The 12806-nt window shown below is 44.4% G+C and overlaps 1 protein-coding gene across 4 annotated transcripts in view; it reads left to right on the forward strand.

Moving 5' to 3' along the window:
- LOC119383038 (nuclear pore complex protein Nup58) overlaps positions 1 to 12422 on the forward strand; it is a 39535-nt gene extending 27113 nt beyond the window's left edge. For 3 of the 4 annotated variants that reach the window (XM_049412393.1, XM_037651011.2, XM_037651012.2), the window contains 5 exons: positions 1331 to 1413; positions 2529 to 2712; positions 5604 to 5657; positions 6352 to 6441; positions 12234 to 12422. In XM_049412393.1, coding sequence (XP_049268350.1) covers positions 1331 to 1413; positions 2529 to 2712; positions 5604 to 5657; positions 6352 to 6441; positions 12234 to 12316 — 494 coding nt within the window. In that variant the 3' untranslated portion in view covers positions 12317 to 12422. Of the gene's footprint in view, positions 1 to 1330; positions 1414 to 2528; positions 2713 to 5603; positions 5658 to 6351; positions 6452 to 12233 lie in introns of all 4 variants that reach the window. The other variant, XM_037651014.2, reaches the window with a different exon arrangement.
- Positions 12423 to 12806: the final 384 nt, after the last annotated feature.

Consider the following 12806-nt stretch of genomic DNA (forward strand, 5'->3'; position numbering starts at 1 on the left):
CTTTCCTGCAGATTTTAGGGGCGAAGCTCCTTATAGCATCACCTGGTCGGTCGTCGCTCCGTCCAGCATTCCCCCGCCGTCGCGTCTCCCGTATCATTCAATAGATGGCGCTGTCCCATAGAGATGCATGCGAGCTGCAGTTGGGTGACGATATACTAGATGGCGCTGTCCCATAGAGATGTGTGCAATATGGCGTTTGGGTGAATGCACGCTAGATGGCATTTTTAGATATGAAGCATCTTATAGTGGAGTTCAATCCGGTAGTGGTCTGCGGCGTGACCACCCTTACTGCGCATGCGCAAGCCCTCTCCACACACCTCCTCTCCCCTCCCCCTCTCCACTTCCCATTTCCCTCCTCTTTCCCCTCTCCACTCCCCCTCTGAAACGTGGGCTCTACATGCCGAAATGCTGCTTCACATCGCCTGATGGTCCCCTTTAGCAGGAGATGGTGTGATTTTTGACCTCCAAGGTAGTGCCTGTGTGAGCTTTCTCCTGTGCGTGATTAAACAATAAAAATTCACAGCGTACATGTAAAATTAAAGTCAGCTGCAAATCGCCATGACTCTCATCGACCCTTTAGTATAAATGCGCCCGATCTCACGTCGTTGATGATGTACTGGGCAGAATTCACGGAAGATTCACATATGTCGCGTGTCATTGGTGGGAGGCAATCATTCGATTTAGTGCGGCGACGTACGCTAGGGGGACTGTTGTAATAAAATCCGCTTGCTGTTGGCGCGCTTTCACTTTCGCTCAGAGTATTCACGGTTTACCGATGATTCCCTCCGGAGTTTCGCCCCACTCTTCATCATTCACCCCGTGGATATGCTGTGGATTTTTTTACACCTGGATTGTTACAAAAATATTGTTGTCTAGGACAGCCTAGACCTAGAAAAAGAAGTACCCTATTTGTGATAGTATTAAAAAGAAAGTATTAACATGTCAGTTTTGTCTGCTTTAGATGTATTAGCTACGTTTTGCAGAATTGTGATGCTATCGTTTTTTGTTGCCGAGTTACAGAATGTAAACTTGATTCACAAGCTTGTTTCAATGTTGGAATTTTCTGCAATTTTTGTGGAAAGGTTGGTAGCTTACATTTTAAAAACCCACTTCCTATAGTTGATAGATTTTAAGTTTTTCTTTTGAGTGCAATAAACAAAAACCTTATCAGATTCGATGCTGTTGTTGAGAAAACTGCTTTCTCTATTCCCATCTACCAGATATAAATAGAATTCCCTGAGCTAAACCTTCCACCCCTTTACTAAATATAGATCTGATTTTCTTCCTCCTGTTGTTCAATGTTAACATTTCCTTTCGCTTGATTTCTTAGAGTTGACAGCCACAGTGAAGAAGCTGCATGCAGCTTTCGTGTCCTTGGCTGCACGGTTAGAAAATATACACGCAAACGTACAGGTGAGACATTTCATCAAGTTTCCTGACGTATGTCTCTTTTGACTTTGCTTGCACATTCTGTCACATTGCAGCAGCAAATTGTTATAAAAACCGTGGAATTATGTAGATTATGTTGTGTATTCATGTATGTCGAATAGTCTAGGCAAGCCTTTATGAATGCATCAGTAAAATGCTTGCATGTGCATGCATTCTTTAAACCATTAGAGTGCCATCTCTCGCATAAACGTAATGATGCCTTTCCTAAAGTGTGCCAATGGGGCTATTGCGTATCGTCAATGGATGTGTTATCGTAGACTTGCTGCATTAAATTGTAATGTCACAGTATAGCGCAGAGAGGCTTACAGGCAGAGGACGGCTTTGGGAATCACATTGAAGCGGACAGTGTTCGCTGTTGTGTCTGACTGAATTGGCTTGCAACAGCAGCTTATGTGGTTTGAAATAAATAAATGGAAAAGGATTTTTCACTGACATCCACATGTGGCCCTTGTTTTGTTGCACTGGCACTAAAGAGAGATATCGGCACCCAGTTGAAGGTTTAACAAATAATGCGCTGAATAAAGTGGTGAACTGGTGAGTAAGTGTCACTGCCTCTACACCCGTGCTTCACTCATCGAGGGAAGCAGGAGTGTATAATTGACAGTGACTGTAGGCTGGATGTTGTGAAAGCTTTACCCGACTCGCCACAGCAGTGTCGTTGCTACCGTCATGCGCGAAATATTGTGCACTCACTTCTCATCTACGAAATTAAAAGGAACAGGCTCGATCCACCATCCTCGTGCACAACGGGAGAGCCTGCTTTAAAAATATATTTTGCGGAAAGCCGTTGTTGAGCGATGCCCTTTGCGTTTAAGCCTTCCTTGCCATGCTGTGATACAAAATTGCAACCACTTATTGGAGAAGTGAAGCCTAACACGATATAGAAGAAAACTATTGGCAAAAAACGAAGAATTGCGAGGAAATGAAAAGCACTGCTGTTGCTTGTACTCGATGGCATTTTTGCAAGAAATGTGCAAATGAACCCGTCATCGCAGAGGAGGTTAGATTATTAGTGCATTCTCAACAAAGCTAATAACAGATGCCCTTTAATGAGCCTTTTTCTTATGTTTTTCGTTTAGCGGCGGAAAGACGAACTGAGCTCTGGGAAAATCACTGGGGTTCTCGGCAAGCCACAGAGTGGCACCGTTGGTTCTGTCACAACAGCTGTTACCTTGGGCCCCACTCCATTTTCCAGTACTAAGAGTGATGCTGCACTTGCTATGGCGACAGCTTTGGCAAGGGTGGGGCAGCCAACTCTCACAGGTAAGGGACAATGCAGAACTGGGCTCTTACTGCGGCACAGCACTGATGTTCTAGATTGTCGAATGCAAGAAGTTGCTGTGGATGCAAAGTTTCGTTGGTTATGCTTTATTTATTCATAAGACCTTCTCTACGACAAGACAGCATTCACAATGCTAGAATAAGTGTTGCTCCCGTTTTTAAGGGTGCCCCGAACCCCTCGGTGTTGGCGAGAAAACACAGTCCATGGATGGAAGATGGAGGTGTGAATATCTCAGCCAAATTTTGCGATTGTGTGCAGGGCATGTAGTTAGGAGCGGAGCGAAAAGTTGAAACATTCTCTTTTCAAGCAGTGATGTGTGCTGCTTTTTGTTATCATTGGGCAGATTCCAAAAAAGATCTGCCATTGGTCTATAGATGTTTAGTTTCCATGCAGTGTGTTTTGATTAGTGTGATCCTTCCCTACTGTTACTGCAGGCAGCTAGCATAGGCGAATAATACTCGTAATACTACCTTTGTTTTTAAAAGTTCATTTTAATAATGTATTATTGTACAACACTTTACTCATACCAATGTGTTTGAGAGACTTTGAAAAAGAGCTGTTTCAGGGCCCTTAAGCATGTGACAGGATAACTGCACACTTTACATATCTGCTGCAATTATGAATAGAGTACTGTGCAGTGCATCCGCAGTTAGTATGCAATACACTGATCTTCGACACTGTTGCCGGCAGCATTGTCTTGTGTTGGTGTGTTTCTGTTCAGTTTTCAGCAAAACAAGCGCTGTTATCGTTGCCAGATACAGGTTTCCGTTGTGTAATGCTGCAGGTTTCATGTTTGTTTCATGGTCATTTTTATGCACAGATTGCAGAAACTGTTTTGCAGTTTTGCAACTGCTCCTTTTGGTAGGTGGGCATTACATATGTGTGGCAATAATGCAATATCTTGGGCTTGTCTACAAAACCTCCTTGCAGCAACTTAAGTTGTGATAGTTAGTGCCATGTGTGACCTTAAAAAACCAGTCATGTACACCTGTGGCAAAATCAAATGTAAACAAGAAGTCATGAAGGAAACAACTTTTTTAAGAGATCGTAGCTATGAAGCACAATCTTGCATCACTGCTTATGTGTCTACCAAAGATTATATAAACCTAACACTAAGACTGCAAGACACAGTCATGTAAAAAACCGCACAAATTCGTAAAGGCAGGGACGAAAGAATGCATTTTAGCTATCTCTAACTTGGTCATATTTCAACTGTCCAACACACTACAGCAGAACTTCCTTGATGTATTATCCAGAGAATGAAGTGAGAAATTCTAGTACTTGTAGTTTTATACTGAAAATCAAAATTTAGTATATTCAACATCTTCCACTGTGATAATACAGTCAACTGCCGATTTTTCGGACGCCCGATTTTCCGGACATGCTCGAAAATTCGGACGCTTTCGGGCACCGTCACCAGCCCCATAGACTTCAATGTATTAGAACGTCCGAAATTTCGGACGCTGAAGCTATTCCGCGTCCGATTTTTCGGACTTTCTGCCCAAATTGCAAGTCCGAAAGGCATTATTTGAAGCCCCCACCTCTGCCGCGTCTATTATCTCGTCGGTTCGAACCAGCGCTTTTGCAAGTTGATCTGTTTGAGACAGTAGCAGAGTCCGAAAGTCAGCTTTGCCGCAATGCCGAAGCGTTATGGGGTGAAGCAGACCAGAAATTCAAAGGGGCCGCTATCGCGGCGCCGTGCGGCGATGTTACGGATAAGCAGCGGAAATGCACGGAGGCGTGATGGCGGCAGCTGGCAAACGCGCCAGAACGGCTTAATCGCTGACAACCCTTACGACAAGCATCTTCAGTTAACTGCTCGGTAGTGCACGTGGCCTAGCGCAGTTTCATGCGTACTGCACGCATTCAATAGGCGGAAACCCAAATGCGCCGCGCCGCCATTCCTGCTGCGTCTTTGTGCGAGACCGCTAAGTGCGCCGCATAGACGCGTTGCCTTCGTGGACGAAACCAGCTCGCCATTGCTGCGCCCGTGTGCGGTCAGGAACTAAGTGCGCATCACGGACCCTTTCATGATAAATGCGTGCGCACGATACAGCATCAGTAAAGTGACGGCGTCAGCTTAGTTGGTGATGTGCTGCACACAACTAGAAACGATCGGCTTGACACGGCAGCAAATGCTGCGTGTCGGCGGCAATTCGGCGATGTGTGTACACGCATTGGAGAAAGCCGGACGAGACGTCCGCTCTTCCGCCACAGTCTTTGTGTTCCGTGTCATCGTTTACAAACGCTTCATGCGAGATAGCCGTAATCTATTCCGCACTTTGCTGTTATCAGCGGCGCTCATCACGAGATGCAAAAGTGGCGGTTGGCACGTACGTAGTTAAGCGGGGTTCACGGCAGGTACCGAATGTATTTTCGAGAGCCTGGGCACGCACCAAAATGCCTGATAATTGTACTGGGAGGCATTAAAGCTATTTCGGACGTGGCTGGGGCGATTTGACCGCTTCAGCTAAATAAAAAAGCATGAATTCGATTTTTCGGACGATTTCGCGGTCCCTAGGGAGTCCAAAAAATCGGCAGTTGACTGTATACACTAATGAGTTTTAATTAAGTATTTAGATGATGCTAAGGACACTGCATAAGCCATAACAGTCTCTTATCAATAACACCTATGTCATGGCTACAAATTTGAGGGCTTCCCTAGAGTTCTCAAGTGCTGCTACCCTCCTTTCATGCTTGAACTACAATTATGCGTTTTGGTTATGAGCTTTCAACTGCTGTGTTCTTGGCCAGGGGATCTTTCATGACCTTTTGGGTTGGAACTGTTGTACGAATTTTTATAAGTACATTCAAATAGCGAATGGGAAACATTTAGTGAGTGTATCAAATCGTCTCATTTTCCTTTTCACAGACAACGTAACCCTGGGCTCCTTCGCCGCTCAGCCATCGTTTGGCACAACAGGAGGCAAGTTTGCTTACTTTAACTTTTCACGATGGTATGAGGTGCAACTCGTAAGTAGGATGGAAGAGCTAGAAGTACGGGGTTGTACTGTGTGTGATTCTATTTGTTACACTTTTAGTGAGCAGTGAAACCATGTCCTGCGTTAAACAGCCTCTGCTGTGAGATCTGTACTGTTGCAAAATGCTATTGTATTTTTGCCATTTGCATCTGAGAAAGTCATAATTTTGTGCTGAAGAACTCATGCATGATATGTTAGTATATAACTTGATGAAGTAAGCAATTTATTAAAGTACCATTGCTTGTTTAATCATGTTGTACTTTGACAGTTGAATTTTTCTTTTTGAATCAACTATAACTTCTTGGCTTTGTTATTGAGTTAGAACTATATTTGGAATATTGCTACATCTGTTTCGAAGTGTGCCACTGTGGAGTAGTGTCCCTTACAATGCAGTTTAATTCAACTCATTTCATAATGAAATGAGGATTATGATATGGTATAAAAATGCCACGCTGTAACAGCGCTCTTGGGACATGTTCCACACTTTCACACTGTTCTTTCTGCCAACAATGGGGGTTTTAAAAGGCTGCCATTTTTTGCCCTTTCATAAGAAATAATAAGGGAAGAAAAGAATGCACCATCCATTCCTTGTTGATGTACTACTTTCTCCGCCCTACATTGTGCTTTCTGTTCTCTCAGTTCCAGGTTTTGGAAGCTCAACATTTGGCACCTCTGGCGGCCTCGGAACATCATCATTTTTTGGAGCGGCGAGCCCATTTAAACCATTAGGTAAATAGCGGTAAGAGCGTGTTTCACTAGCTGTGCGGCTTTGCACTTTCTCCTTCGTGTGATGCCAGGCTGTCTGCGCCAGAGCCACCGCTGCATGAGGTGACGTCTTTCTCGTTCTTGTGCCATCCCTGTAGCGTGGCATGTTGCTTTGGCAATGTGCCAGAGAAGCTCGGTCTAACATCCCTGGTAACCCCTGCTAAGCTGACAGTTGCTATTCATGACTCTGCTAAGATTCTAGGGTAGTTATACTGGTAGATAACTCTGGTAGACGACCAAAGAGGTCCTCCCATGAGCGGAAGCTTGACAACCCAGGAGAGGCTCAGGAGTCAAAATCAAGATTAGTGTTAATGCCCCCCCCCCCTCACTTTTCTGCACCAGATTCCTTTAAATTCTAAGATATTTGCAGCATCATCTTGGGGCTGATTAACTGTTTGTCTGTAGAAGAGGTCTGTATTTCATTCTGAAGTTTGCCAGGACTAATCCTGTCAACTCTTGGAAATTTTTTTTTGTGTAAGGGAGGTCCAAAAATTAGAGAACCTTGTGAAACTTTTCACATTGAGGGCATGGTGTTATGCCTTCAATGTATGAAAACCTTCTTAAACTTTAACCCTTATTGGCTACATTTACCTTAACTTGCCAGTGATGAGTTATATTTTTCTGCACAGAACAATACTAGGTGATACTGTTTTCATGTTGCGTGTCACCCATAGTATAGCGGCAGCTAAAATTAGACTGGACATGTTTCTGGCAACTGCATTAAAAGCTGGTGAATAGAGTGAAGCGTGCACCAGCAGCCACCTTGTTTTCCCTCGCCATCGACATGATGTGCGAGCATTTTCATGCACCATGTTAGGCTGCTTACCCTTCTATATCTGATCCCATCTGGCTTTGCCTTCTTACCTCATCGCTGCCATTTTGCAAAGATGCATTGTACAAAGGAAACAGGGAAACGTTCCACTGTCACATTTGTACAAATGTGTAGGCTTATGCGAATATTCAAGCACTTCGAATATTTGAACGAATAATACAGTATTCGAATTCGCTTCGATTCGAATTTAAATTATTGAAAATTTCGAAGTATTCGAAATGAACTAATAGGTGTATATTAGTCCGCTTGTTACCCCCTGTAAAGGTGGTTTCACTGCAGTGGAGCGGTGCTATACCGTGAATGCACCTTTCCAGGAAAAATCCGCACTGTCCGGTTGTAATCTCCTTTAAAGGTGGTTTCACTGCAGTAAAGGGGTGCTATACCGTGAATACATTTTTCCAAGAAAACTCCGCACTGCCGCGAAGCCCCACTTCAACGTTAAATGAACATATTACCCTCACATTGATTCATCATTTTCTAAGTTTAAAAACTTGTTCTAATGGCTTATATACTCCAAGTGTAGTAAATTTTAAAACGTAAAATATTTTACAGGTTATCACTTGCATTCTACCGAAAGCCAAAACCTGCTACTATTCAAAGTTGCTTCCACTTCTTTTGAACCTGAAAGAATGACATTTGCACATGCCCTGTTACAATTAAAAAATGACATTGTGCAGGTTGGTTGGATCATGACAAATATGCTCGTTTTTCTTTATAATATGTGATACAGTAGAACCCCGCTGATACGCTTTTGAAGGGACCGTAGGAAATAAACGTAAGAGACGGGAAACGTAAGAGACGAAAAACAGGAAAAACGGCAAAATATTTAGTGGTACAGAATTTTATTTCAATTCTTACGAGCAGCACGAAAATTGGCGCGCTCAGCCGCGATCTAGTCGATGGATAGAAACGCGGAGCTAAGGACGGCCTCATCCACAGAAATGTAATCAACGTATGTGATTTTTTTAACACCAACAGCTGTAGGCATGAAAGAACTAAGCACACGCAATCACGACCAGCGCGGCGAGTCCGACCGCGAACCGCACGCACGACCATGCGAGCTCCAACCAGCTTGAACTCCTCCCGTTCTCCGACAAATAACGATGATGATGAGTCTACGCCAACGCGATGGCAGACGTGAATGCCAATCTCGAAGGCCTTGCTTTCGCAAGCAATTACGTCATACACGCCATGTTTGTGCAATGCAAATCTCAAAGGCTATGCTTTTGTCAATAGTAAATGCCAATCTCGAAGGCCTTGCTTTCGCGCGCAGTTACGTCATAGACGCCATCTTTGCAATTTGAATCTCGAAGGCCATGCTTTTGTTTGCATCAATTGAAAGATTCTGTTGCTTGCGCCTCTCATGCGGCTAATATTACGGTCAAACGAGGCCAAGCTGCGTGAAAATGCACCATGGCCGCTCTCTTTGGTAGTCACTCGGTCGGCTCCGAGCGCACTTCGCGACGTATCATACGGGAACGGTCCGACAGTTACGACGTAACAGCGGGGTTCCCAATACATTGTATCCTATGGGAGCTATGCCGGGACCGGCGGAAAACGACGTAACAGCCGGGAAAACGCAGCAGTGAGGAACGTAACAGCGGGGTTCTACTGTATATACTATTCGAATTCGATTCGAAATTATTCGACCAAAATCACTATTCGCTTCGAACCTAAAATTTACTATTTGCACAAGCCTACAAATGTGGCTACTGTCTCCTGTAACAATCGACTCACCTTCTCTCCCCACCAAAGAAAGGGAAATTTAACACACTACGAATTAGGGACACAACAGCACTTTGTGAATGTAATAAACCTTTTTAGTTTCTTGGACCATGCTGTCACAAATAGCTAAGTCCAATATTCTGCCCGACTGTATGATTGTAGTACTAGTACATGGTAACTCAATGTGCCCAAAGAGTCGTGAAACCTCCCAAGTGCATGGCCAGCTTCAACATCTTTGCATAAGGACTGTCATTGTTTTCTCTTGCAGTGGTTGTGTTAGAGGTGAAGTTGGTGTGGGCCCTCTTGAGCCCTGGTGTCGTTGCTATCTTTACGGGAACGCTATGGTGCATGGCAATCTATGGAAAACTGTTGGGGTTGAAAACAGTGACAACTGCTTCTCATATGGCTTAAAAATATTACCTTACTTGCACTTAACTCGGTTTGCTTTCGTGACCTGGTGTATGCTTCTGAGCCACTTGCGCAATAACTTGTCTAAGAGGCCAGCTGTCAGTGAAATTAGGGAATGCGTCAAGGAGTTGAAGTGTAAAGAGTGGTCTTGTTACATTTACCACACGAAAGGATTGTGTGTTGGTGTCCTAGACCTCACCAATGGTGCGTTGTAGTATATAATCTGGTCTGCCATTTTCTTCACCTGATTTCTACTTATTCTTAGTACCACCACGCATCAATTCCTTCATGCTTTCCTCAATTTTAGTGGCTTTTGGTTGCTGCTGTAGCTTTCCTTGCCTAATGAGCCTTTCACTTCTTTCTTCGCCTTGTGCATAAACAGTGGTATTTGGAAGATTGGCAGTTTCTCTAAATTTGAAATGTGCTAATACATACTACAGTGACGTGCATTAAAGGCCAACTCCGGCCATTTTTTGGCCATGTCAAAGTAATGGTGCTTTTATGTTCCTGAGACGCTCCTGTTACGGGCCCGATAGCAGAAATACTCGGCAAATTGGAGAATAATTTTAAATAAGCAAAAAAGCGCAACACTGAAACAGAAACCCAACCGAGTGTACTGTCTACGTATGACGTAGACGTTGTTACGAACGAACCGGAAGTCGGGCAAGGCATGCCGGTCACGCCGGCGCGGAGTATGAAAACTGTGACAGCCGGGACGACCAGCGAAGCGCCGGCCAAACCAACGCTGTCTGTCGCCTTGTGCACAGCAGACGCTCGCTGTAGCGGCCGAAGCGCCGAAGTTAGCGGTGCCCTCAGCTGCGTCACTTCCGCCGCCTTCCCAACATTGACGTCACAGACGCAATGTTGCCAATAATTGTGGGAAGCCAGGAGGGCGTTTGCAGCCAATCTCTAAAATTCATTTGCAAACAATCTGTGCATGTCTCAAGCCTGTAATTTGGCATAAATGACGGAAACGTGCAAAGGAACGTACCCAGCGAATTTCATTGAGATCCATCGACCTCGAAAAATCGCCATACTCAATTCCATGCATAGCAGGCAGTGTTACAAAGGCTAGAGGTTCACATTCATCACCAAAAAATAGCGTGTTACACAAGAAAGAAAGGAAGATTTTATGTGTCGTGTAATTCAATGCAACGTTCAGTCTCATTTTAATGTAGCAGATTATGGCCTAAATAACTATGTGGAAGTTGTCGCATATCTGAACCTTTTTACAACCAAACAAGTGGAGTGACACGTCTCTGCGACCACGGCACACTTCTCATACTGGCGAGCAAAACATAGTGCGTCACAGGTAAAAGCACAAAGGTGCATGAAATAATACGTGATTTGATGTATGTAACCTCAAGTTCACACACATTGTGATGTGCAGTCGCGATCATAAGTTTGGAGACCACGCGATCGCGTTGCAGTTTGCATGCGCACGCCATCTAACAGCTCGTTGCCTGCTGTCGAGAGCCCCGGCGTGCGCATGCGTGGCAATTCTATCTCGCTGGCCTGCTTGCTTGCTTGCTGCATGCCGGCGCATGGGCCGATTCGTGGCTGCCGCCACCTGGAATTCGCGGCTGCCGCCACCAGTAGTGCTTTATCACGAAGCAGCGGCGCAGCAGCCTGGAACTCCTTGGTCCAATTTCGGCATTGTTTCTGAACTACAAAAAATTGACATGTTCATGGCACAGATCGCTATCTCTGGCAGAATGTCACGTTCGAAAAAGTGCTAGCCATTCATTCGAACTGTGTCATCATGTCTCCCTATTGGCGAACAAACACACTCTTTGAAAAGTCCTACACAGTGAAAGGTATACAATGAATTTCACGTACTGCCGGTTCGCCTTCCGCAAGCGTGTCTCCACGAGTGCCGTTCGAGGAAAGAAAGCGAATAGTAGAGTTATTTCTCGAGGGCACAACACCATATCTGCAATCTCTTAAACATATTCGGTCAGCAACAAACAGATCTCGGGGAGTGCGTATAGCAACAGATACACTCCTGAAATTTTGCCCGCTGGGCAGACGCCTCAACCCCTGTGGCTAGGAGACACTTCCATTTGTCGCAAAAGGGTCGACTTTGGGCTGTGGCTGCTGTGCTGTCAGCATTACTGGCAGCAGTAATCACTGATTCCAGCTAATTCTAATAATCCGCCCACGAGCCAGTGTGCAACAAGCGAGCAAGCAGGCCAGCGAGATAGAATGGCCGCGCATGCGCACTCCGAGGCTCTCGACAATAGGAAACGAGCTGTTGGATGGTGCACGCATGAAAACTGCCACACTATCGCGTGGTCTCCAAACTTATGATCGCATCTGTACAATATGGTGTTCCTAGTTATTCTGTCGAAAGCATTGAATATCAAAAATAATGGCACTGTGAAACACAGAGACACATAGTTACACTAACAGTTCTCTAGTGTTGTCTACTAAGCGTATTAAACAGAACCTTCTAGCCTAGTACCACAGCATAAATTATGCCACAATACAGGTACGTAAAAACCCTTGGCCTTGAATTCATGTTTAAAGGCAGCTAGCTTTTTTTATGTGCATGCATTTCAACTTTTGGAGGATTTTGTTGCATGTGGCTTTTTTTGTAAACACTTAGTCTATCTTCTAATACCGTGCGTATCTGCTAATGCAACTTTTTTCCCCATCATGCCACGTGCTTGTGCTAATGATTCAGCTTTCATAGTTGGATTGGAGTGCTAGCTTTCCCAGTAATGTTTGCACTGCAAACTGTGTTTACCTCTCATTTTCTTACTAGAGATTTTATGAATTGATTTTGCAGGCACTGATAGCTTCAGTTCTTCAGCGAACCAGACGTTCCAGCTTCAGAAGCCCCCACCTGGAAATAAACGGGGCAAGAAATAGTATGCGCTACAGTAATGCTCTAATATTTGACAAGCCATTGTTGATGTGCCTTTACACTTGGAGGAGATTTACTCAATAAATATGGCACAAATTCGTCTATTGTTAACTTATCTCCTGGGCAACAATATTTTGCTCCGTACTACCTGGCAGAAGAGGAGGAGCTCACATAGAAACCAGCCTGTAGAATCAGCAAGAGTATATATATCTAGGTCAATTACTATCAGGGGAGCCTGTTCTTGAAAAGAAATTGCACTGAAGAATAAGGATGGGCTGGAGCGCAGGTGGCAGCCACTCCGAAATAATTATAAGCAATTTGCCACGGTCCCTAAAGTGAAAAATATAGTAAAATCATTGCATATTGCCACTACTAACATATGGGACGATAACAAAGAAATTTCAGAAAAAGTAGAAGACCAAGCAGCGGGCGATGGAACGGAATTTTGATAGACGTAACATTAAGAGATCAGGAGACTTCAGAATGGGTCAGAGA

This window comes from Rhipicephalus sanguineus, chromosome 2 (genome assembly GCF_013339695.2).
Source record: "Rhipicephalus sanguineus isolate Rsan-2018 chromosome 2, BIME_Rsan_1.4, whole genome shotgun sequence".
NCBI lineage: Eukaryota > Metazoa > Arthropoda > Arachnida > Ixodida > Ixodidae > Rhipicephalus > Rhipicephalus sanguineus.